General features: G+C 37.6%; 1 protein-coding gene across 10 annotated transcripts in view; it reads right to left on the minus strand.

Moving 5' to 3' along the window:
- Positions 1-27,054, minus strand: part of KIF13A (kinesin family member 13A) — a 104,997-nt gene that overhangs the window by 31,891 nt on the left and 46,052 nt on the right. For 4 of the 10 annotated variants that reach the window (XM_084218517.1, XM_084218516.1, XM_084218514.1 and 1 more), the window contains 14 exons: positions 26,727-26,787; positions 19,346-19,438; positions 18,681-18,861; positions 17,579-17,666; positions 16,160-16,294; positions 15,620-15,732; positions 10,565-10,676; positions 9,949-10,161; positions 8,270-8,380; positions 6,754-6,888; positions 5,472-5,602; positions 3,633-3,719; positions 3,359-3,525; positions 2,122-2,244 (listed from right to left, as the gene is read on the minus strand). In XM_084218517.1, the coding sequence (XP_084074643.1) occupies positions 2,122-2,244; positions 3,359-3,525; positions 3,633-3,719; positions 5,472-5,602; positions 6,754-6,888; positions 8,270-8,380; positions 9,949-10,161; positions 10,565-10,676; positions 15,620-15,732; positions 16,160-16,294; positions 17,579-17,666; positions 18,681-18,861; positions 19,346-19,438; positions 26,727-26,787 (1,750 nt within the window). The remainder of the gene's footprint in view (positions 1-2,121; positions 2,245-3,358; positions 3,526-3,632; positions 3,720-5,471; positions 5,603-6,753; positions 6,889-8,269; positions 8,381-9,948; positions 10,162-10,564; positions 10,677-15,619; positions 15,733-16,159; positions 16,295-17,578; positions 17,667-18,680; positions 18,862-19,345; positions 19,439-26,726; positions 26,788-27,054) is intronic. The other 6 variants (XM_084218515.1, XM_084218521.1, XM_084218520.1 and 3 more) reach the window with 3 other exon arrangements.

The following is a 27,054-nucleotide window of genomic DNA, read 5'->3' on the forward strand; positions in this document are numbered from 1 at the left end:
AATCTAAGGCTGACTCATTAAGATGAGACTTTCCTAAACCACTCAAAGAGCAGCTATGAGTTCAAGAGGCAGATTTTTTTAATAAAAGTAAACTTTTCAGCCACCTAGATTTAGAGGATCACAACAATCACAGGATCAAATTACACTATAATAAATATTTGGAAAAAGATGCGAGAACCTAGTATAAAACTTTCCAATTGCAACATAATCCTGTACTGCTTGGGAAAAAAAGAAAAAAAGGTGGATTATGCTTGTCTTTTAATGCAAAAGGTAAATTCACAGTCTTAGAAAACTTCCTAATTTAGCTTTGGAAAGAGTTTACTGAGAAAACCTAAAGGCTGTCACAGGAAAAAAGTAAAATATGGAGTGAGTTATAAACTATCTAGGTAGAATTTGAAGAAATAAACAGTCAAGATTTTTTACAATTCAAAAGAACTACAACAGTGTTTAAATTAAATTTAAACACCATGTTCTACAACTTTGGATTCCTCATGCAAAGTCAAATAAATTAAGGAAGATTCTACCCAGTGCCTGCCAAATACACAGCAAATTGCATACAGTGTTAGAAATTCCAAGTCCCAGTCCTTTACATATTTATGTGACAAGAGTTCAATGACCCTGAAAAAAATATTCATATGCAGTTAATCCCCTGCAAAATCATAGACTACTAACGCAGAACACAAAGATGTATTTTCTTCATAGGATGAGCAGCGTTTATTACCTTGCTACAATGTTACTTAATTCACATCTGGGATCTATTAATCCAGTCACACCGATGCTGAATAAATTCCCTAACATTTCTTGCAAGTATATTTGTCTAAGCAAGCTAGAAGAGGGTTATGACACAGGCTGCTTTGCTAAGTTTTATGAAAATCCTCTCCCTGAGCTGTAACAGTTTTGTTTGCTAAAATGAGAAGCTGCCTAACCTAATCACATTGTTTACTTAACCGCTACACAGTATACAAGAATAAAGTAAACTTCTTTGATGCAGTCTGTGTTTGACCAGCATCAGAAATTAGCAGTACAAAGCTGATCTGACAGAATCCCACAAAGAAAGTTAACATGCTGAAGGAAGGAAAGAATCGGGATGTTTTCTTTACAGCAGTTTTCAAAGTTACACATTTTCCTCAGAGGTTCTCTGGAGCCGGATGGAGTCTGTGACACTGCTGTACTGGTTACATGCCATAAAAACAAATGTGCTTGCACCCTGGAGAAGCCAGGATATTTATTAAAAGAGGATTATAATTCTCAAACAAATCCAGGGGGAGGGAGGAATCCAGAAACCAAAACAAAGGAAAACCAAACCCTCTTGCATTTGGGCTGTATCTATACAAAATTAAAAAATATTTATCTAATCAATTTTTTAAAATACCTTTCATTCCTCTCTTAGGACTTCTCCAGAAAATATGTGTAATAGAATTAACAGTCTTCAGTCATCTAGTTATTTCTTCCTCCTTACCCATATTTATTTTTCATTTTAAGGAAGAATACATAGTAGTGTAAAAAAGCTGCTTCACTTCTTACACAACGAACTAGAAGCCCGTCAGAAAAAAGGTACTTTAGCATTGACAAAGTGCTGCTAGGTTCTGTTTATCTAACTTCAAATCAAAAGAGCAGGCTATGATCCTCAGAGTCACTTGTTTTGTCAGCATTCTATTATCACTAACTACTCCAATTTAGTTAAGCAACACCTATGTGGGAGTGAGCAGAAGCAGTAGGAATTGGGATATGACCCTTCTGAAACAGTGTGACATGTATGACTGCAAACACTTGCTCTGCAGTAGGGAAGAAAGAGCTTTGAGGAATGGCAAGGTCTGAAACTGCTCTTCGCCAAGACACAGAAAGCAACCAACCAAAACAAAGACTGGCCTGGACCACAATCAGAAATGCTTACTGAACTAAAATGTAAAGACACTTGGAATGCTGTGAAGAATTGTTTCAATCAGCTGGATAACAACACATGAAAACCAAAAAATGTGACCCCTTGTTCAAAGAACACTGACTCATTATAGACTGATACACTTCAGTCAAATTTCCCGTTAGTAACAAGCAGATCAAGCATCAATTAATGCTTTCAGACTTTTCCAGCAGCCTCATGCACAAGCCAATTGAGTTCAAAACCTTTGTCCCAGTTTTGGCACAGATATGAGATGGTTTGAGGCCTTAAAACGGGCAACAGAATCTTCACAAGGGATGACAACACTGAAGACCACCAGGATGGCAGATTCATCTGAAATTCATCTCCTGGTATGAGTGAACCATAATGAGAATATTTCTGTTATCAAACAGCAATTTCATATCAATTTAAGTGATCTGATCCTGTAACTCACACAAGCAACCTCATTAAAAATTAAACTGTAAAAAACCTGCAAAGTATTGAGGCTTCAAACATAGTAAACCATCATGGTCATTACTCAATGGCAAAACAGACAAAGTAAAACAATAAGAGGAGACAAAATAAAAAGTAAATGCTGTATTTCAACATGCAAACCACAGCAAATTATGGAAATACTTTGAAGAGATGAAGAAAGGAGAACAGAAAGCAATGAAGCACCATCCATTGTGTCTTCTTGATCAGGGACCAAATCCAAGGTATTTGCCTCTCTGATTTTGTGTATTTAAAACACCTGTACAAAGCATCTGTAGTTTACCAAGTATTTCAGCATTTCTTTATACTCTATTGTATCACATGAACTATGACATGCCTTCTGGAAATCATGAAAAAGCCATATTGTTTTATATACACCTTACCATTATTTTATCTATATTATATCTTATAGTCTTGTTCCAAAAAAGCATCACAATTTGTTTTAACAAAGACTAAATGAAATACAAAGAGTGATCAAGAGCTGAAAAACAAGCTGGGATTTGCCTATTGCTTTGTTATCATTTCACTGTTTTTTTAATAAGGTTAAAATAGTGTCTGTAACATTTGATACAAAAAGGAGGATGAAACTAACTGAGCCATATAAGGTGCACCCCTTTTTTCTACAGTAACTCACAAAACCAAGAATTTAGTAAACTTGGATGATAATTTGACGGGCATATGGTTACAACTCAGCTGCACTATAGAGTAGAGGTACAGATAAAATAGTGTCAAGGCACAAACCAACTACTATCCTGTGTATTTATACCTAGGTGCACATATTTTTTTACACATATATATCGTTATATACGTTTCATGTACATATATATATATATATATTTGCACACACACGGTTTCTGTAAAATATCTTATCCTGAAAATCCTCCAAAGGCCCCTGGAACAAGTGTATTGCTTGTTTTACCCAGAAATTGAGTTCCAGGCTGAATTTGTTAGACAATCCAAGAGAACATTTTTATCTGGCAGTTGCCTTACCATTGCTATTCAGTGTCTTCATAATAACTTCCATTTGTGCAAACTCATAGTTGTAGTCTGGTTCTGAAGAAGCTTCACTAGCTGCATCCAGATCATGCTCTCCTAAGGAAGTTTCTTTCTCAAGGTCTTTCAGCCAATCTCGACGTTTCCTCTTTGGTAAATTTATTCTGAGTAAAAATGGAAATTCAGTTTATAAAAAAAAATATCTAGAATAATGAAAGGAAAAAAAAAGGCTGAATGTAAAATGGGTGGAATAAAAAACACCAACTATTACCTAAAAAAGTGGTTGTTTCCCCATAATATTCTATCTCCATGCCATAATTGAGTGGCAGAACATACCAATGCACCATTTACACAGGATCTGAAAGAAAAAGAAACAACTCCAGTGAAATCCTGAAAACAAAAGATTGAAGAGTTGCTGTTTCTCCCATCTACTGACAGTCACTTGTATCATATGGTAACAAACCAGCTAGGTTCTTATGGAAGGATCAATGGGAAAGTTACTGATCTGATTTCTATTGTCAGAATTAGCACCCTTCCCCTCCGCCTTTGGCTGATACAACTCTTCAGTAAACACACAGACAGCGTCGATTTTGGTTGCAAAGTTTTCTTTAAATGCCCGTTTCTCAAACTGGGTCACTGCCTGTTTCTTATAAACTTATAAAGTCCAAATATAAATGTATGCAAATCCTGCTGATAAAGCTCTCCAAGATACAACTTAGACAACAGTGAGTTTTAAAACATGTTGTTAACAGATTCAGCATTCACGTGTAAGAAAAGATTCTTAGATCCAAGTTTTATTCTTTCAACAAATGGAGTCTCTATTACTAACAAGGGTCTATTTTTGTGAACATCTGGTATACTAGTGTATTTCTTTGTATTTAAGTTTCAATCCCAAAATGGGAAAAATTGAGCTCTTGAACTTTTGCATGTGTGAGTCACAAAGCAGAGCATTTTATTTGAAAGGGGAAAAAACTTCAGTAAAATGAAAAAGGCTTTTCAGATGCAGCACTCTCATTTCAGCAGTCTTTCTCATGTAAGTCAACACAAACACATAAGCACTTCATTTTAAATCAGACCTTTTTTAACTTTTTTCAATGAAATTCTGGTAGCTAAATTTCTGTTGACACTCGTATCTTAAGAACAGTTACTCAAGCATTGCAGATCAGCCATGAGTAAAACAAATTATGTTTTTTTCCACTGACATGTGCCCTTGTTCCTGCCAGTCAAAATGACTGATTTCCAGTGCAGTAACTCTATCACCATAAGCCTGAATCGCATCTGTTTGAAATTTTGTACTGTAGGCTGCAGAAGAAAAATACAAATGCTTTTCACTAGAGGAAGAATGAAAGAAATCCGATTTTTAGTATGTCTTTTAAACTTCAGTTTCTCATTCTGATACTAATCTGTACATTATTTAGATACTCAAATTTCAGACAAGCACATGACTATTAACTAGGACAAAGGTACTGCTTTATCACATTTTATTGGAGATCAAGTGACAAAGACATTTACAATTCCACCCAAGGAGCCACAGTGCCCCTGGAACGAAAAATTATTCAAATACAGAAGTGGAAACAAAAGATGAAGCGTTACTTTACACTGCACGTTAACTAGACAAAACACTAATTAAGGATTTAGAAAAGAATTCAGACCTTTAAAGCACCTTTTCCTCACAAAATATTGAACTTTACAACAGGAACTACTCATGAGGCACCATTTATTCTCTGCCATCAAGATACATGCTACTATCCCATCACACAGGCCAGGACAGCCAGCAGCATCTCAGGGATCTCATTACTACCCAAGATACAGACAGGCAATGGCCCCTCTGTCCTACCAAGTATCTTCTTTAGATGGCTTATTGCCAGCCAAATCAGGGATAGCCTATTGCCCTGCAGAGTGGGGGATGAGTGTTCACATGTGCAGGGAAATCACAGTTTTAATGGCTGAATTCCCCCTAAGTATCCATTTAAGTCAACTGTATTGAAAATACTCATTGATCAGAACATGAGATACTTCTGTCTGTGTAAAATAAAAATACATGAAAGTCACTATCTGTCAAAGAAAAGCAAATTTCCATTCAATGGAAAGTGCTGCTGATTTTCCTTACCTTGCATTTTCTTTTGGAGTGAGTGTAACTTCTCCATCTAAAGCAATATTAATCTCACAGTGTTCTGGTTGGATTCCTATACCAAAGAGCTGTATATCCTGAGAGGTATCTGCACCAACTCTTGTGTGATCCTAGAAAACAAGCTGTTACTAAGAGACAAGCAAACTACCACTGTTGACATAACTAAGAAAATATTAGCTGAAGTGCTGAGACTGCACAGTTTGTGTGTCTGTCGAGTGGAAATGGTGCCACAGCAGATCTCAAGACTGCAACAGTCACACACACTGTTGTTCTGCCCTGAACTTCATCTTCATACAGTTTTGGCTAAAACAAAATGAAGCAGCTGACACACAAATTCTGATTAAAAAGTATTCTCATACTATGCCTGCACGCATACATTAAACACAAAAACCAGAAGAAAACCAGTCATGTCATATAGGCATAATTAAGAGAACAGCATGGATAGTAAAATAAGGTGCAGAGTTCTCTGCTTTTCAGAAAACTGAACAACAGCAACTCAACTGAACATACTAAGCTCTACATAATTCCAAGTCATATTCTGCTGAAACAGTTTGTTAGTGTATGAGAGGCTGTGTTTTATTTACTACAGTTCAAATACACAGGCCCTCCTACAGCTACCAAAGCAGAAGAGTGGCTATAAAAACAGACAAAATACTCTTTCATATATCATTGACAAGCAGCTCACATTTCCCTACAAACCTTCTAGGTTTGTATTTGACACTTCTTCACTCTGGCATGGGAAATGCAAAACAGAATAGTATGAAAGCTAACGACACTGGGGAAATACATTTCTGTAAATTTTTAACAGTGCTTTTTTAACCCCCTCTCTCATAAGCTTTCCTGTCATTGAAAACTATGTTTTTCTTACTGATTACTACTGATCATCACCTCTTTATTATTAACTCTTCATGTACTTAAAGCAATTCCCAGCTCCCTAACAAAAACAACCCTCTACCATGAAGCTCCTGCTTGAAGTTCAGGCCAGAAGACCACTGGCCAGGCACATGCTGGCTGGAAAAGCCAGAATTGATCTCAACACTGGCCCACACTGAGCATTTCTCCTACTTTTGGCAATCAGGGGATCAATGAGGAAAACAGTGAAGCTGAACTGCAAAGGGAAAACAAAAGCCTAAACAGCAGGAGGAGGCCTACCCTATCTTGTTGCAGCAAAAAAACCTACATCCCCTTTGAATAAATTAGAGCTAGAAACTCAAAGCAAGTGTCTTTCCATGCTGTGTAAATATCCTGTTCACATCCTTACCTTTAAATAGTAAACCAAAAGTTCATTGAGTGCAGGGTCTGCATTCAGGTTCACCAGATAACACTTGTCATCCCCAACCTTGATACCTGAAGACTCAAGGGAGATTCCCATGCTCTCCAGCTGTCTTTGCCTCTCCTGCAAGCACAAAAATAGGTTAATCTTGCCTGCTGCAATACGTAGGGAGGAGCACAGAGCAATTAAAGCTGAAGATGCACATGCTGCGTATGCATTCTGTATATCACCACCAGACACTGGTCAGGTACCATAAGGTCAGTAGAATTTATTTTTACACACCAAATATAAGAAGTTAGATGTAATCTTCAAACACCTGCCTCCCCAAAGTGGAGCTTAATTAAGCAGTCCTATTAAACTTATTAGACTTACCTACACAGCTCTATTGAGTTTATTAAACCTATATATAAGCAACACAATGTGGCCTTGAGTCTTTATGTTAGTAAAAAATTAAAGTCAGTTTCAATTACTTCAAAGATAATCACAGTCATAGATGATTTAGAAAATAGCATGCCACAGTTTAGGCTTATTCCTTTGCAGTTTTATTATTAATTCAGCTAAAGCACTTACTTGATCATGTGAGTCTTTGGGGTTTTTTTTTTGGCTACAGTTTGGGTATTGGGGTTTTTTGTTTGGCTGGTTAGGTTTGGGTTTTCCCCTTGCCCCGTTTTTTAATTTTTTAAAAATTTATTTAAACAGTGGTTGCACCAAAACGTGCTTCTGGAATATTAGGATCAGAAAGAGAAGCCAACACCACTTATTCTTCAAGCTAGGAATGAAGGAAATGATGGAAGTGCACACTAGAATCCAGAAGGGTTTTTTTTAATGTAAAAAATAATAAGAAACAAACATTAATGACTACATGCACACAGTTTCCTTCTCTGGTTAGAAATCATTAAAAACAAAAGCAGCAAATACCACCCACAATTCTGATCCTTCTGTAATTCTTCACTTCATTAGTCACTTCAAAGGAAATATGTCCATGGTCACACTTGGTCTTATAAATAAATGAGCTGCCCAAACATATTTTGATGTCTTATTTTAAAATCAAATACTGGCTTTTATCAATACGATCATGACACTGCTAGTTTTATGCTAATAAAATCTAGACTTCAAAAAAAACCACAAAAAACAAACAAATAAACCAACAAACAAATAAACCAACAAACAAATAAACCAACAAGCAAATAAACCAACAAACAAATAAACCAACAAACAAATAAACCAACAAACAAAAAACCAACAAACAAAAAACCAACAAACAAAAAACCAACAAACAAAAAACCAACAAACAAAAAACCAACAAACAAACAAACGTTTGCTGATTAAAAAACCAACAAACACTCAAACCCACCCCAAAACCAGAAATAAAGGGAAAAGACAAAAATTCAGAGACATTTCAAATAGGTGGTGTGAAAACAGCACAGTCCACTAAAGCTCATGAAGTTGAGCTGACTAGTACTATATGAATATCTGGTTTTCCTCCTAAAAATTTCTGAAGTACCTGTGCAATTTCTTCTGTTTTCCTTAGCTTTTCTTCCCAGGTGACTGTCAGCTCTTTTATTAGTTTTTCTGATTCTTCCAATTTTTCCTTCAGTTCTGGTGCCTTCATGGCCTAAAAGATAGAAATTAGCAAAAACCCTCAGCTACTCTTACCCCTGCAACATCTGCTAGCACAAGGAAAGTGAACACAGCAACATAATATCAAATGCAACAAGCATAGATTTTTACTATGTTCCCAGGTTTTTCAAGGTAGAGGTTGAAGAACAGGAAACTTGCAAAGGAGGAGGACAGAAACCACCTTTACTAGATTCAGATCAGAAATAGCCGAAGATTGACATAGCTCCAGAGTTAATGGAAGGAACAAAAATCTCTGGGCCTGGCCACTCAAACTTCACTGGCTGTATAAAAATATGTGAGTATTTAAAAACTGTAATTCCTAGCTGTCTCAAGTGCAAGTGCAACATCTTTCTTCCAACAGTAGTTTCAAACACAAATTCCTCTACACATTTAGACTTCCATTATACCCTAGTTTTGTAAGCATTCTTAGAGTTGCATTAAAGCTTTCAGATTGACCCTGTTGATTGCCTTCAAAGGAAAGCATGCTCTGGAGCTAATACAGCCTTCTCATTTCACAACAGGAAACAAAAGCAAAGGGCTTGAATATGACCAGTGCCAAGTGACAATTGAACAGGCTAGCCTATAACCCTATATAACTGTTTTTAACAGAAAGTAGAAAAGAAAACACTTAAAATAATTAGTAAGACTTTGGACACCTTCCTACTGATTGTGTTGTTCAGCTGCAGCCTGCCAACATGCTACAATAATGTTTTCCGAATTAAAATAAAGGCTTAGAACAGGTTTTTATTTATGAAAAAAGTGAATGACTCCTTTCCTTAAAGAAGATTTTCCCATTTCAGTCTATAAGGAGTGTTCACATGATTAACACTATTCCTTAAATAACGATGAAATTTAAACACCACACAAATTTACCCTCAAGCACAGTTCTGTTCCTTTTGTGTCCCTCCTGAAAAGATCAAAAATATTTTCAAATCTATTAAGTACCTAATTTGTTCAGATATCCTGGATACCAAATAAACTATCCTACCTGGATACTTTATACTGCAAGTAGAAGTATAAATCTAAGATAAGCATCAATCACACAGCGTCAACTATCACGGCAATGAAGCAAATAGTTGATGGTTTTCAGTGTTTCATTTCTCACAATTTTTAATAGATTTTCACAAATGTCAAAGAAAAATGCCCCCTGAATTTTGTTGTCCAATAACAGATTTGTGACTTTTCACACTTTTCCATCTGACGCTACGTATAATCCACCAATGCAAAAAACCCCAATAATTCTGCTAACAAGTGAGTCTACACAATGAAGATGTAATCTAGTCCTTATCTGTGCTGCATTAATTATTGCTTGGCCTTAAGTTCCTCAAGAACTGAAAAGGGTCACCATCAGTACAATGTTGTCTCATTTTAAAGTTATTAAAGATAAGCATACATTATGCTGGCTTCAGGAAAAAAAGGTGAATTCTTTTGTTAAAAAAGGAAAGAAAAAAGAATGGGTGCAAGACTCTTCCTTTCCACATTTTGTAAGAAAGCTAGTCTTCCACACAGAATGTGACAGCTCCTTGAGAAACTCATTTTACATTGTACTATGTATAAGGTTACCTCAGCTTGTGAGAGCTGTTCTTTCAGTTTTTCAACTTCTTCACGTAATTCTCTGATGACCCTAGCATTTGGATCTTCATTCACCACGGCATGATTAACTATCCTTTTGGCTCTGTCTGCATATCTCAGAGTTGAGAGAGTTTCTTCATAGTTGTCTGCTGCTGGACTAATTGTGGCTATCATGGCAGTTTGGCTGTTTCCTCCCAGGTTGTCCTGTAGAGCAGCCACAGAAAGTTCAAGAGTTAAAAATTGTTCTGAGACTATACAGTGTCTTCACAAAGAGACTTAAAATACTTAATAAAGGCACTGAAAGTACTATTTAGGCACTGAAACGTACTCTGGATATAAACTAATCTGTGTGTTCCATAAACATTTCTATCCACCTCTACCACCTTTGGTTCCATTACAACTGAAAATAGTCAAGTAGGATTTTATATTGAATTAACCCAAGATACACTTAGCTGTCCATATCACTTGGAATAACACAGCTATGAGAGCTCCTTCAACTCATTTCTTTAAAAAAGAGAAGTCCATGTACTCAGAGGCATACTATAATTATCCTACAAATGAATCAGCTGACATCTTGTGAACATGGTGAACAGAAAATATAAATTACCTTGAGAAGCCAAGTGAGTACAGAGTCTCTGTAAGGCACAAACTTGTTTTTCCCCTTCCCTGCTGCCTGGTCAGCAAGCGATGATATAACCAAGCCCAGTGTTGAAAGTGATCTATAAATGCAAAACAGCAGAACAGCTTTAACACATATTCCAAAGGCAGATTTAATAAAACACAGAAAATAGGGATTGCTTTGCGGAACTTCACATCCAATTTTAAAAATATCATAGAATAATTGAAGTTGGAAATGACCACAAGAAATCAGCTAGCCCACTGCCCTGCTCCAAAAAAGGCAGTGTATTTCTCTAAAGTTACATATTTGGAGGGAAAAAATTTATATCAACAGTGTTTCATCATAGGTGGTACTAAGATAATATTTCAGAAAGACTGAGACTATGCTGAAATATTTAGAATATTTGAAAAGTCTAAAACAGACTGCCTCAGTATATGAAAAATCCCTGCCCTTGATTAGACATCTACCTTTTCTCAGAGGATAAAAATCTTTCTGATTTGGACGCAGACTCATGACAGTGTTACAAGTCAGCGTTGGCAGCACAGCAAGAACCCCTGTGCTAGGAACAGTGTTTAAGAACGCTGACTCAAATGCCAACTAAAATGAAACAATTCTCTAGCCATAAGAAGGCAGCCTCAGAACAAATCCAGCTCTGGCCCAGGAGTACTCATCTGCCTTGTGAGGCAGTGACCAGCCACAGGAGGCTGCTGATCAGAAGAGGCAGATTAGGAGGTCCCTTGAAAATGGGTTGGGATGTAATTGAGGTAGAGCCTCAGCAGCTTCTTCTGGGGGGCACAGACCAAACGATCTCCCACTTACAAAGGTGCTGCACAAGTGCCAAAGAGAAAAGCACCCAAATTGCATAGCAGACAGCTGAATCCCAAACAACAACTCTAGAAACGTGAAGAAAATAGCCAACTCATGCATTTTAGTACATGTACAGCTTCTACCAACTGGGGTAACTGTGTCAGCAATCCATTCAAAGCATATGTGCGCTATATTATGCAATTCTTATACAACCCTGTGTAAATTTTAAGTGACATCAGGGCTCTTGGGGTGAGTATGTTTAAGATAATGAGCTTGTTGAGGAGCCTGAGAACATTAAACAGATGCCTAAAGGGTTTTAAAGGAGACGTCGCTGAAGCCCAAGAGAATTCTGGGTCTGTCACACTCCTGCTCAAATATCCAGCTACTCTCTATAAGTACCATGGAAAAAGCTTCAGCAGCATTGCAATTAGATAGTCAAATAAATCTTTAATTGTACTGTTCCACTCCACCCTCTTGTGTTTTCTTTTCAAAGAAGTAATACTATTTTGGTTTATAGGCAGCATTTGCACATATTTATAACAGAGCCTCAGCACTGCTTGAAACGGCCACTGGTTTAGAAATTGCACTTAGAAAATGACAAAAATGTAGCAGAAGAGTATTTTAAGGAAGATATCCAAGGGTAAGTTAACAAGAATCATTACATGTGCCACAAAAGGTATCCCATATTGCATATAAAGATAGCAAAGACCTGGGAGCAAAATTAAAAGAAATTTAAGGAAAGGCTAGGTAGGTAATCTGAACTCCCAAAAGACCACTCTATTTTGTAAATTTGCCTGTAGGATAACTTTCTGATTCACCACTGGTAAACTCATAGCAAAACCAGAAAGTTTAGCTTTGTGGCCTAAAGAAAAGTCTAATAACCTCTGAATGTCTGTGAGAGTAGGATAGAAAAAAAGAGAACTAATTCTTGCCTCCAGCCTCTGATCTCCACAGAGAGAGATGACAGCATGCTAAACATGCAAGAGCAAACAGTAGGATGCTCCATGCTGCTCTATAGCAACCTCCTCCAGCACAACTGAAAAGCACCACCAGCACACTCCCAATGGAGCATAAAACTAAAAAACTACCTAGACTACTTTCCTTCTTTAAATGAGGGGAGAAATGAAAACCAAAGCCAAACCCTGAGGGAGGGGGAGAAATGGACAGTCAGAAGGGAAGTAGGAAGAACAGGGATTCAAAAAGACCTGTGATTGAAAACTATTTGCCAACTGGGCTGCAACACCAATTTGAGTTATGGGTACTGCATTTTAATGAACAGGAAATTATATGGTACAGTTTATTACCATGGGATTAAAAAATGTGATAATATGACTGTTCCTTACAAATACTGATCTTATTTTAAGAGACACATCTACAATAAAAGCCAAATTGGAATCATTTATGTAATTTGTTTGAGATTTCATAATACAAAGCTGTTTAAAGACTTTAAGGGAAGCAGCAAAAGGAATGGCTGCCCAACAAAATAATTACAGGACTCATCAGCTGCTTTGCTTTTTGCTGGATGATGCATCAGAGATCTGTCATTACTCTCATCCTATCTCACGGTACTTACATAATGAGTCAACCACAAGTCCTAAGCCCACAGCACACAGCAGACTGAGTCACTCCAGAAGAAGCAGAGTGGACTTGCTGCAAGAATTACAGGAAAGTGCCATTTCTGCACAGTGTCTTATCTCCTGTCCCTGTTCCTCAGGCATCAGGCTGTCCTTGCTAGTGGGCAGTGGGAAGCTTGCACACTCACACTACAGGCCTGAGGCAGCAGCATCCAAAAGGAAGTTGCACTTCCCCATCACAGGGAAATAACTCTGTCCCTAAGTGACACCCATTCAAGCTACTTCTGTACAATTTAGAACCAAGTACTTCAATGAGCAGAACCCACTTAGTTAACTGAATACTCTGAAAACTAAAGCCCTCCCTCAAATCAGCTTGGAGCCAGACCTGTCCCAACCCATTCCTCGCCGCCTACATCATCTTTTTGAATTCAAAAGTTAAAATGACAACAGCTATGATTTAACTAATCAAAGGTAAAACTGCAGACTGCTCACAGAAAGTATATTTTTTATAGCCACTAATTGACAGATTGTTTATTCTGCTTCCTCCTACTACTGTGTTCAAGAAGTTCTTTGACTACACCACAAAGAGTTGTTAAGCTCCTCCTTTTCTGCACTGCGTATGGGAACTAGCACATCCTGGGGAGGAACAAGCAAATCCAGCTTTCCTATGAGGCATGGCAAATCTCCCAAAAACCTCCTTTACTAACCCTGCACCAGCTCTGAGAAAAAAAAAAAAAAAAAGAAGTCATCTCTATTACAACTTGAGGGAGATGTTGACACAAAATGACACAACTCTCAGTTGCTTCAGGAAGTGGGAGAGCAGCCCCTCTCTGCAACATGCTGTCCCCAAGACAGGAAATAATGTTTTCAACAGGAAAAGTTGTGGGACCAAGGTGGCATCTAGCCACAGTTCTAGCCAGTTTTCATCAGAAACAAATGGTGCAGACACTGAATAAACAGGCACATTATTTCCACATTCTTCTTCAAGTCAATAAACCATAAAACTAGCAGCAAGTTTACTTGCCAGCAGCTCCTTTTTTATCTCATTAAACATAACACATGTCACTGATATATGTTACTGGGTTTTTTTATAAAAGAAATATAATAAAAGGAGCAGACATAGTAAGGTATATGGTTTAAATATACTCTATCACTCCAGAAAAAAATATTACCTTTCCCTAATGAGTAAGTTGCATCATACCCTAAAGAAGATTGCACACAATGTCCTCCAAAGAACTATTTGACTAAACATGTACATCTATTTTTAAGCTTAAAAGAGTCAGACTTCATTAAAGCTCCAACAGCAAAACTCTAACAGAAGACACCAAGCACTAAGAATTCTCTTTTACCTATCAGTTCCAAAAGAGATTTCAAATAGAGAATGTTAAATAAATGGACTAAATATTACAGATTTATATCATATAAGAATTTAATTGAATGGAAAATGTAGAGCTGCCCAGTTTTCTTTTTAAAATACCTTTTACAGAAATGTTTGGTGCTTTTATCTGAAGTTCTGTATTGTCAGAGGTTCAGCATAGGCAAAAAAAACCCTCTCCTACTGCATTGATACAATACAAGTTTAACACTGAATAAAGATCCTGAAAGGAAAAAAAAAATTGAAGTCTTTCTGTATCCTTAGTTATATTTGCAATTTGTTAATTGCTATTGAGAGAACTGACATTTGAATGCTTTCCCAAAAATTAGAAAGAAACATTTAATTTCACCTTTGTTTATACAAAATACAAATATAGTTTCTAGTAATAGCAATCTGAATTTAACTAGGAACCTGTGGGGTAAGGTTACAGTATCTCCCATTAGGCAAAGACAGCCACATCATTTTGTTTCATAAGAACTATGCCAATGTGGCTATCAATATGATGCATTAGACACAAAGCAGACTAGACACTAAACTAGAAAGCAAAAAAATGTCCAAGAGGTAAATTTGAATCATTGTAAGTATGAGTGCTGCTCAAACACACATAGTGCCATCACTGTTAACATAAAATACAAAACATTTGGTAACATTTTGAAATAAATTGAAAAGCAGTAGCTTTTAATGTAACAGTTACAATATTTTTTTCCAAAAAAATTAGTATATTTAAGACAGCAATAATAGTGTGCTACATTCTTGCTTTTGGGCAGTAACACAGTAATTATGGCTAAAAAAAGTGCTTTGAAACTTGTCATTGCTTGAGCACAAATGCCCAAGGCAATGCTAAACCAACACAGCTTCATTCTGATCTGATTTTCTCAAACTCTGTATTATACCCTTACATATTTTAATTCATGTTGGAACAAAGCCATTCAACTCTGCAACTTTGCACCCTTCCTTAAGCAGATGATGAGACAAACACATGAGCCTGGGGACAGGGTGTATAAATGAATCACAAAAGGTACATGCTTAATTAAAGAGCACTGCTGTCACTTTTTCCAGATAAAATTCATAAAGCCTTCATCTGAGTTAAGTATGAATCAGGATCCCTATGCCAATGTCAGGAAAGACATGCTGCTCAGCACAGAGCAGCTGAAAGAGCCATATTGAACTGCTTCTGATGAAGCTCATTTGAGCTGACTTGTGACAAGCACATCAAGAGGAGGCCAGGGAACCAACAGTGATTCCTTCAAGATGAGGGCTCACTGCCTGCCTATGCCAAGGACTTACTTGTTTATGTTGCTGCCTTCCTTCAGGCGCTCTCCTGCAGCTCCTGTTTTGGACACCCTCTCGCTCCCAGCCAAATCCACCAGGCTGACCTTGCTGACCTTCTCTCCAGAATTCTGCACAGATGGGACATGGGAGAACAACAGCTAAGAAACACTGGCATGAAGCACCAACACGCTTGCACTGGCACCATGAAACACTGTTCTTCATAATAATGTGGTTAAAGTATCACATTTGAGACATGAGAGAAGAAGGAATTGTCGGAGGTCTTAGAGATCTTTGAAAGTCACCCACATATTTTCTAGTAAAGGCCTGAAGCACCAAGGAACCAGAACCAGCCATGTGGAACATCAATCACTTTATGGCAGAGTAAGCCAAAACTGTTTGTTTTATGTGGTGTGCTTCCTCACTCTTCCAGGGTTTTCTCATTCTTGATTACTGGACTCCATGCTATCAAAAGACCGTTAAACAGATGATTTATGTGGAAGAGAAACGAAGAAGAATCCACCTCAACTTCATAAATTAATCAACAGAAATACGTACACCAGAATGCAGGTCGTAGAGTGTCTGAGTCACTATAATATTGAACACAGCATGAGAGCGGCTGCTTTCTTCATTCATGTTGGTTGCAGCAACTGTTCGTGATTTGTTTCCCTCTGACATCAGTGACTCAATATCCTAGAGCAAAAAGAGTAAAAAGGGATGCTAGGATAAAAGCAAAGTATTGTGCTTGCTAAACAAAATCCCCATCTAGATGGAGAGGTGTGTGGGAGAGAGGAAGAAAGGAAGGTAGAAGTAATGAGAAAATTCTTTGCACATTTTGAGATGTATTGCTACAGAGGCAGAACAATAAATCCACAGAACAATGTTAAATCATATCTCTGTTTTAAGTGCTGCACCTAAAGCCCAGCAACTACAGTCAATTCACCTTTTCCTTATCCTCTACTGAAATATGTAGGTGACACCCACATTACAAATCATATTGTTTTATGCCAGGAATCAGGCCAGCACAGATTCACTTACACAAGTGAACACAGGCCATCTCTTTACTGACCTGCACTAATCCTATCTTCACTTAATTGGCTCAAAACATTACCTCACTTCAACCTGTACCTTCCCACATGTGCAAGACAAAGATGACTATGCAGAGCCTGATATATGTGCTTACTGAGTCTTCCAAAACCATTTCAGAAGTCATCAGCCAAAACCTAAGCATGAACAACACATACTAGAATTTGCACAAAGGAGTTATGCTTGCAAACTAAGCAATTCAACATAGAAGCTCCAAAAGCAGTTTTTATAACTGTATAATACACACAGATGCTGCAGAAAAATTTTAAAAACCCCAAAACATAAAAAGCAGGACATAACACTACACAAATAATTAACATTTAAAAAAAAATACTTCCAAATCAGATTTCCAAATCAGTTTCCTCATAAAAAGAAAATACTACACAATTCATAAAATTGCACTGCTTTAAGTATTTCCATTGTGCCTACAGTGGTTTATTGGCTTCTACAATACTAATTTATTTGAATGTGTTTTGGTAAATCAAGTGGGCTTAGATGCTGTTGTGATTTAAGTTATGAATTACCTATATAAACAGAATGTAGTATTCAACAACAAAGTCAAATTCAGGCTGAAAGACTAATATAATTATCTTAGAATCCTCATATTTCCTGTCTCAAGCAAATATTGTGTTCATGGCATAAATTATATGCAGTGAAACTGCAAATTAGTGAGATACCACTACTATATTTGTAACTAACATAAGGACAAACCCAGTGCTTCCACATGAAATAAATATTCCTGAAGAATTAGAGACAATCTTTGCAATGGCCAGAGACCACAGTCACTCAAGAACCAAAATATCTGAACAGACATTGGTTTACCTCTTCTGAGACTCCTATTGCTCGTGTACATAGGTGTTATTTATACACTTGTCCCTGGTTTAGATTTACCTCAAAGTTTGTAACAGCCAGCTGAGACAGGCCATCGACATATGGACCCAACACCTTGTGCTCTCGAACCTTGAGGGACTGCCGACTCCTGTGGAATAAAGCACACCTCATGCACAACCTACTAATTAGCATAGATAGCCAACAATTACCCTAATATGAAATAAGTACCTTTTATATAGCAGAAGTCAATTTATGTCTTTTCTAATTGTAACAGGAAGAAGAAAGTATTCTAGAATTTGTAACTCAAACAACAAAGAGTCAAACCAATCTAACCAGTTTTGATCTATATACATAAATTATTTTTAATGAATATTCCCACCCCAGTATTTGTGGCTGGAAGAAAACCTGAAATGCCTTAATTGGCAGAAAGAATATTGAGCAAAAAAAAAAAGAGACTAAAAATCCTCCCCCTAGCAATTTGCTAAAGCTTCCACTTCTTCTCCCATTTTCTATATTTTATTGACACATACCGAGCAGATCTGAAATCTATCTTGTTCACTAACTTGCATACAACACCTTCAGCAATTATGTTTGAGAATCGAAATACAAACTACATATATCAATGCTCAGTAGAACAAGTCTTGTCAAACTACTTCCTGTATACACATCTCCAAGCCAGAGTTCCTAACCACTATTTCTGTGTGCACAAAATAGAAGAAAGAATACCTAAATAAATTCTAAGGTGTCACCTTTCCACGTTCAAAAAAGTTCAATATCTGAACCATAAGGACCAAGCTGTAAATAAGCTTCAAATTTCTCGTAGCTGATGAAAATTCCTGCACAAATACTGCCGGGATCATCTGCCAAAAATAGCCCGGAATTTACTCGTATGTGGTCTTGCTTTCTGGTGGTAAAGTACTTTATACAGTATTTGCTTCCATCAGTAGGATGGTATCCTAATGTTTAAATTAATCATACCAGTGATTAATTTAACACACATGAATATTCTCTTCTTTCTGGTGCTTGATATCTAATCCTCTCTAAAGAAGCCATATAAACATACATTCTGAAAAAACCTTCTCAAGGACTTCCAAAACCAATTCCTATTTTTAGAGTTTAAAGAAAAATACAGAAGGCTGTGGGGAAAAGTGAAGCTACTCACCCTTTTGGGTCAAGCAGATCTCTGACTTTCTCATTGTAGATTTCCATATAGGACACTTCAACTTTAAAAGTATGAGATTCATTTTCTTCTACAGAGATTCTCTGAAATAAAGCACAACAGAGCCGTGGGATCAGACCCAGCTGCTCTGCATTGCCCATCATGGAAAAGGATTTTCCTGAACCTAAAAGAAAAAAAGGAGAAGAAAATGCTTTAGAATAAGATTTCTGAATTACTCATTTGTTCAAGCACATTTTAATTCTCTTTCCATTGCTCCAGGAGCATGTATCAGAACAACATGACATGCTATTCTGGACAGCTTATTCTTTGCACAAGGTAGAGGTAAACAAAAAGAAATTATCCCGAAGGTTTCTTTCAGTAGGGACGTTACTTGGAACACACTTAAACACTAGAAACTGAACGAGTCTCCAGCAGGAGACTACTCACTACTCCTTTCAGGCTTTGAAAGAGGCCCCAACAGGTAGCAACCAGGATCATACTGACAGAGCTGCTTTTAGGAATTCACTTATCACTGCTTGTACTAGACATATATGAAATATCATGATGTTTCAAAGTACAATTTTTAAATGTTATCTACCTTAATATTTATGTTTTGTTGTTCTCATTTTCCATGTGCCTAAAGTGTTCTCCCCCTTTAGGGCACTCACCTGTCTGTCCATAGGCAAAAATACAAGCATTATATCCCTGAAAGGCCTTTTCCAGAATTCCTTCTCCAAGGCACTTGAACACCACTTCTTGACCTAGAAAATAATTTGGTTTATTTTAAATTGTATAACATGTTGAAATTGACCAAAAACAAGAATAAAAAAGGTCTGCACATTATTTTTTATGATTAAGAGCTGATGGATACATATTATTCATGCACAACTGAGTGATAAGATCAAAACTGTTGCTACCCACGTTTAAATATATTGCTGATTATCTGTAAAGTGAGCAGTTTTTCAAAAGGTGTCACAGAAGTTGAATGCTTAGAAAATAACACAGATGGCTAAATTTTTAATTATTTCAGTGTAGTTTCTGCAATTAATATGCATTATTTAATCACAGAGTCCTGTAACAAAATTTCAAAGAAACCCATGGGTGAACCAGGACATTTGAGGCACACAGGAACAAGCAGTTGTTCTCTTGGGAACTTGCCTCAAGTTTCACCATAAGCCACTACGATTCCCCCTGTAGCAAGGTGATGTTGGAACAAGATAAAAGTATTCCAGTGACATTCAGGAAGAAAATCTGTATTAGGAGGCTGGGAGACTTCAACAGAGCCATTTGAGGACATATTCTGCCAAATCCCTAACTTGAAACATCAGCTGCAGAATTTGATAGTTTGAAAATTGTCTCCCTGAGCCAGGAAGATTTTAGACGCACTTCAATCTTTCAGATGTAGAAGATGAAAATAGTCATATTGTTTGTTTGTTGTTTTCTTGGAAAGCCCAAAATTTGTACACCACAAAGAAGGCTAATGTGTTGTCTGCTTTGAGCTCTGATCAGACAATTACATCAGCTGTGTGTACACCCAAAACAAGGAGAGCTGAGCTAAGGACAGTATCTGTTCCCCTTCAGGTGTATGGTTTTAAACTTATATTCACTGCCTGGTGGCTTTCTGAATATCTGTGATCAGCTGCCTCTCTCACCTTGGTATGGGAATTTCAGCAATTATCAGTTGGGAGAAATTATTTCTTACTGTGGATGCAGTAGTGACTTCTGTACTCTCAAAATGGCATTTACTAGCATAACTTTCACTACATAATTGTTTATAAGAACATCTACATTCCGTAGCCCAGAGCATTCCTGCAGAACCACCTCTGGAATGACTGCAGAATGTTTAGAAGCATATAAATATGACAAGAAAGTACATAACTTTCATTTTCCTTTCATTATAACCTAATTTTTCCTATAAAGAAAAAATGAGTGCAGCAATGCATTATGAAATGGTCTTTGTGTCTCTTTCTAGCTGAATTTCTAAAATTCCAAAGTGTCACTGGAGTTGCATTAACACAGTTCAGAAATGCTGAATATAGGAACTAAAATCAGAGGAAAATCAACTGTATTCTGGAGTGACTCCATTTCCTTCACCATGAACATTCAGTGCTAGTGACTCCTTCAACTACAGGTCATTTGGTCATTTTATAATATCTGTGCTGAGAGAGCACTGTTCAACAGCCTGGAAACAGAGAATGTTGAACTACTGATGAATGAAATATATCAGCAGAAGATTTTAATAGGAATGTAGAATAAACAAAAATTTACTTTCTAACCAGCTCTTGAGGAAGCCACTAATTATCTTGCTGAGCAAGAACACAATATCAGGCAAAGACTGAAGCTCAATATAAATATGAAAAGAAAATCAATATATATACATCACACAGTGATGGTGAGTGGAAGACAAAACCATTTGTTAGAAGGGGAAAAAACTTTTATCACCCACTTCTGACAAGCAATAAACCAGTAAACTCCTCCATGTTTCCTAAGGAAAAAAAATGCAAATACCAAAGTGTTTTAAAACTGTGCATGGTCACAATGACCATAGGATGACCTACAGATTCCTGTACTGATAAATATCAGGGAAGGAATCCACTTGAAATCTCACTGGCAAAGCTGGGTTTATTTTTCAGGAGATACTTAATTTTCAAACTGTCATCACAAACAGAAAATCAATGAGACACTGATATATAACTCTAAAATGGTATTTTTATTACATACTTGAAGAGCTCAGCAATACCAACACAGACAAATGCGTCATTAAAAAGTGTTATTTACAGTAACCAGTCAAATGGTCATGGGATAAAATAAGATTTGGTCTTAAGTGCACTCACAGAAAAGAGCACAAAATGCTGAACTTCAAATATGGGTATTTTATTAACTTGCAAATGCAGAGCACTGAGAGTAGCAGCATATAATCTATGATATTTTGCTAATTTTTATTAAGAAATCACACTCCTTTCCCCTTGAATGTTATGAGTGGATCTGCGAACTGTTTACAAACTCTGTATCAGACAAAATTATGTCCATATGCATTTATAGTCAAAAGAAATAATATAGATCCAGTGTCAACAGTGCTGCATTTCTGTTTTGCTAAGTAAGTCAATACTGCCTGCAATTCATACTTTTTCTCATTTACATGACTTTTCTTCCACAGATGCCTAGCATTTAAAGAGGTAAGCAGGGGGTTTAACTTATGACCTAATTTTCAGCAAATGGGAGAAATTAAAAAAAAAAATATTACCTAAGAGGAGGATTTCCCCTACCCTAACCCTTACAGTCTTTAAGAAGGGAATTCCCAATCTTCCAGCTGGCTAAGACAATTTAGCATCTCAGAGGCAACTAAATGCCACAGACATTCATCCCCTCTCCCAGCTTTTGCTGAGAGCAGGGACAAGCTTGGGACAGCGTGCCCAAGGCTGCCAGGGAGCCCAGGGTAAGCTAATGAGCTGCCAGCTCTCACACACCAGGAACTCCCCTCTGCCCATCCTTTTGAGGGAAGGGAAGCAAAGTCTGGTGAATTTTTCTTGCAGACCAGGAATTGCTTCAATGTTAAGTCAAAACTACAAATAGACAAGACACTTATGTCTGCTCAAAATTCACAAGTCACTGTCCCTTGTGAGGGCAGATGGGTAGAGTTCTTTAAGCCAATTGCCTGGTTTGCTTCCTTTTAAAAAGGAAAGTGCTGCAGTCAGCATACATATTTCCTATAAAATTCCAGTTTAGCTCCAAGTCAGGTGTATGGCCTTTCAGGAGCCTGCAGAAACACAGAGCTGAGATTTCAGGCCAAACATGATGGAGGTTAGGGAGTTTATGAAAAACACATGGGCAAGTCAATACAGCATGGGGTCCTAGGAATGGACCTGCCTAAGTGCTGCAGTAGTTATTTATGCCATCTCTTGAATCCTTCCCAAACGGAAGGGTTTCTTTTCTTCCTTTTAAAAATCCACTTCATTGCAGACTTCAATAGGCTCTTACAGTTGTCCAGGCTTGTAAAAAGAATCCTTTGTTCTCATCTCTGAGAATTTCTCAATATCCTCCTCTTCACCGAAATGCTGAGCAGTTATTTGTCTCTGTGAGCTTTCCAAGGCAAGCAGGTGTGTCCTTTATCCACAAACTGATTCCTGCCCCGCTCAAGTCATGAACAAATGGCAATAAGCTATTTTACTCACTCTCAAAACACTTCTACTGCAGCCCACAGATAAAGCTCATCCCTCTTCCAGATCAAGGCAAACTCATTCTATCCCACAACCAAATTTCCCTCCTCCTCAAAAACTACTTCACTGTCTTCTTTTTCCCCCCCTCCCAATGAGAGATCCATATTTTCACCAAACACCTAACTATGTCTTTCAGAAAAAAATAGTCAGAAAAAGGGTGCAGGAGCCAGCATGTGATGATCAGCACAAACCATTCCTTGCTTTGAATGACAAAGACACAAACTGTTCAGAAATGCACAGCATCAATATTCAGTGCAACAACCAACCAAACAAAGACAAATTAAAAAAACCCCACACTGAAAGAGTACAGGCTTAGATGAGATATATGGAAAAACTTCTTTACTATGAGGGTGACAAGGCATTGCCACAGGTGGCCCAGAGAAGCTGTGGAGGTCCCATCCCTGGAAGTGTTCCAGGACAGGTTGGATGGAGGCTCTCTCTAACACAATATATCAAGTTGCTAAAGAACCCCCTTATCTTGGGGGGGGCAGAGATCAGAACACCAGTTCCACAAAAGATTGTAAAGAGTTTACTTCTCTTCTGTACTCCAGACTCCTTGTCATCTTTATGAGAGCCAGTCCTGCAAGGACAGCTGCAAAGATGCCCTCAACAAGTTTTTCATCACCTGAAGGTAACCTTCACTATTTCTGTTGGTGATATCACTGGATCATTTAGAATTCAAGACTGCAGTTTCCATTTCAACAGCAAAAAAAATTGCTAAAAACCAATTCTGCTGCCAACAGCAACAATACCCATGTTTTCAAGTGCTGGAGAGATAAGGTAGGTACTTCCCGAACATGAGTACAGAAAAAAAGTTAGAACAAAAAAAAAGAAGCCTTATGTGCAGCCAAATAAGTTGAAGAGCTCTCTTAAAAGAAAGATGGCTTATACCATTTTAGGGTCAGCCCTACACCCCCAGAGCCTGAGAATTGTTTTCAATTACCCGTGCAATTAAGTTTATTCAAACAGGAATCTTGCTCTTGAGTGAACAGTATTAGTAAGTGCTGATAGTAGCACAGATTGATCAATAAAGTGAGAAATAAAGTCAGTCTGATCATGTGTAATAGTTTTAAAAATCCTGTATGTGCATTGCCAGGAGTGGACAAACACTGGGTTTGCGGACATTAAAAAACTAACAGCAAGGAAGAGTTACGGATGTATGTGGTCTGTGGTGCACACCATTCTGTGTGTTCTCATGACACACCTGTCAATCAGCTAAATCTTTAATACACTGTGATATACACAACTATATATCCACTCAACATAATGCAAGAGGAGCACATTTAGTTTTGCCCAGAGAGCAAAGACTGATAAGGTGGCCTAGTACTTGTTAAACCTTTCACTGTATGATCTTCTACTGTATTTCTGTGATACAGGTAAAAAGGTTTTTCAAGGAACTAAATTTGTTGCACATGCCTTTTCTATGAATTTTACTTCAGCCTAAAGCTCATACACAACTTATATTTTTAAGTAGTCTGGACTTAGCTTTCAAACTTTATATGTTTCCTTTTAATTGTGTAACTCATCCCTGCTCGTGGGATTACACATCCACAGAGAGCTACTTTGGGCAGGGAGTGTTGAAAGCACCTAGCTTCCAGATCAGCATTCCTTCTGTAGTCCAGCATCCAAGAGATGCCTGTTTAGCTCCAAAAGTCAGGTGGTCAGATGGCTTGTTTGAAATCTAAGATTGCACCAAAGACTGTTACAGCATTAACAGTCTCTGGATGTAAGACAAGATGGTTATTTGCAAGGTGCCTAGAACAATGGAGGTTTGTTCCAAGAGGCAAAGAAGTTATCAGAAATCCCAACCAAATCCAGTTACCTTTTTTTTTTGTTAATACATATGCACATTGAGGCCAAGCTGCGAAAACAGACTTGAGGAGCCTTAATATTAACAATATATAAATCTGAAATATTGCCATATCAGCATTTGGTTTTGGACCTGAACCAAGAAATGCTACTGTTGTATAGGATAGCATCAGCTCACGCCCAACAACCCAGTAACTTACACCTGAAACACTTTGGGTTTGGTTTTCATTACTTTCGTTTCAATACTGTATCAAATTCATTATGTTCCAGAGCATAAGGCAGTCATAAGATGGCTTCAAGACCATACAACAAACACAACAATAACAAAAACAGTGAAACCATTGTTTTATGTATGCAAGTCCTGAAGCCAACATTCTTAGCATATTTCTGAAAAGGAAAAAAAAAAAAAAAAAACACACCACCAAAGCCTCCCACACAGCCTTCCACCAAGAAAGAAACTCCAATAAAACACTGCCCGCCCCCCCTCCAAAACAAAACAGGGAAAAAAACCCAAAGCCAAAAACCAGTTTTGGTTTTCTTTTTTTCCCAGGCAGGAATATTGACTGGAATAGGCAAAAAAACCACCTCACAACTTACTAGCCAGTAAGAAAGTGGAAGAGATGCAAGGCACCATTTTCTAGAAACAACAAGAGGTTAATCTACATACAGATAATAAAACTTCATTTCTTAGATAAGACAAATCCACTTACAACTTCTGAAACACACTAGGGAGATCTAGCTTTCACTCAAATGAAAAATAAACAGATCTAGAACCCCACTGAATTCACCTGACGATGGGTGAAACCAAGACAGAAACAAGTTCAACTGGTTAGGAGTGTTTCTTGGGTCTATCCCATCTCTGCTGTGGGTTAGTGCCACGGTGTACACAACAGCTGGAGCTCCCACGTGCACATGGGGCCAAGGTACGGGCACACACCATCCCCTCCTTCCTTTTAAAGGAAACAGGGGTGTGCAGGCACAAAAGAAGGTGCTGTGGGCTCCAGTGGCTCTCCCAGCCTGAGCTACAAATACTGTGCAGTGCATCTGCTCAGTGCAAACACAGCTCTTGAAAGCTGAACAAGGGAAAAACATTTTTTCCTGAAGAAGCCTCTCTTTGCTCAGGCAATTAAGAAATATAGTGACGTCCTTAAGATTTGAGATTACATACCAGAGCCTACAGTAGTCAGAAATATATTTTTAACACATGTATATGGCAGTTCATTTATGAGATGACTGATCTTAAACTTTGAGGAAGTGAACCCTACCAGCTTTCAAGATTTCTTATGGCCTAAAAAATTTCATAATACGAATATCTAAACTGAATGCTTGGGGTTTTTTCCTTTCTGTGGACCACAGCCTTGAAATCCCAGTGTTCAGAGCTTTCTCTACCAAACCAAGTCCTCTTATAAAATATGAATATACTAATAGACAAATCCAGTTATGAGAAAACCGCTAGGATTACAATCTTACATGGATTAGCCAGCTTTTGGTAGGAAGGAGTCACAAAGCTGATCACTCAAAACACATTAGGGATCTGAACAGTCAGACTATGAATCACTTGACAGACCTGAGATAACCACACTGTCTGAGGAGAACATGCTTTATTCCCCTCTCTCATGAACAGAGATGAAGAACACTGAAAACGTGCACACTCATCACTGGCATCAGTCAGAAGTAACTGCTGATAGAGAAATTAAATTCTAAGTGACAGAGATGACAAAAGGCACTTCCAGGTGATTAAAAAAAAAAAGTTAGAGCTTAAATGTAAAAACATCTCTCCTGAACAGTGTCCCAGGCACCTTAAAACTTGCATTCCTTTTCAGTTGAGGAGCTAGTACCAGATGACTCGATCCCTGTAAAAATGATAAGTCTGCCTCTGTGAAGAAGTCACTTGAGCATCACAGTGCAAAATGCACAAAAAAACCCCAACAAACCAACCCCAAACCAACTTCACAAAACAAAGGTCAGACTCCCACATGTTCTCAAATTATTTACACTGTCCACTGTATAGAAAATAGTTTACCTGCATATTTCGTGGTGTTTGATTCATCCATGGACCAGAAGCAGTGATCAAAGGCAAACACCTGTAGAAGAACATAAAAAGTCAAATTAGGAACCCTGGTTATAAGACTTTTGATTTAAAGCAGTACATATCCATGACAGTGTAACTGCAGTTGGGCTCTACTATTTCTGCAGATCCTAAATCGAAACTGTAATAAGGCATAATTGGCAGAAATACTTTTGTGTGACCAAATATTTTTGTGTAATCATGAGAGAAACAGAGCCCAATACTTCTTTTCTATCTGTATGACACACTATACAGATTACTCCTTATTCTATCACCTAACACA

Source organism: Fringilla coelebs (assembly GCF_963513975.1).
Source record: "Fringilla coelebs genome assembly, chromosome: 1".
Lineage (NCBI taxonomy): Eukaryota > Metazoa > Chordata > Aves > Passeriformes > Fringillidae > Fringilla > Fringilla coelebs.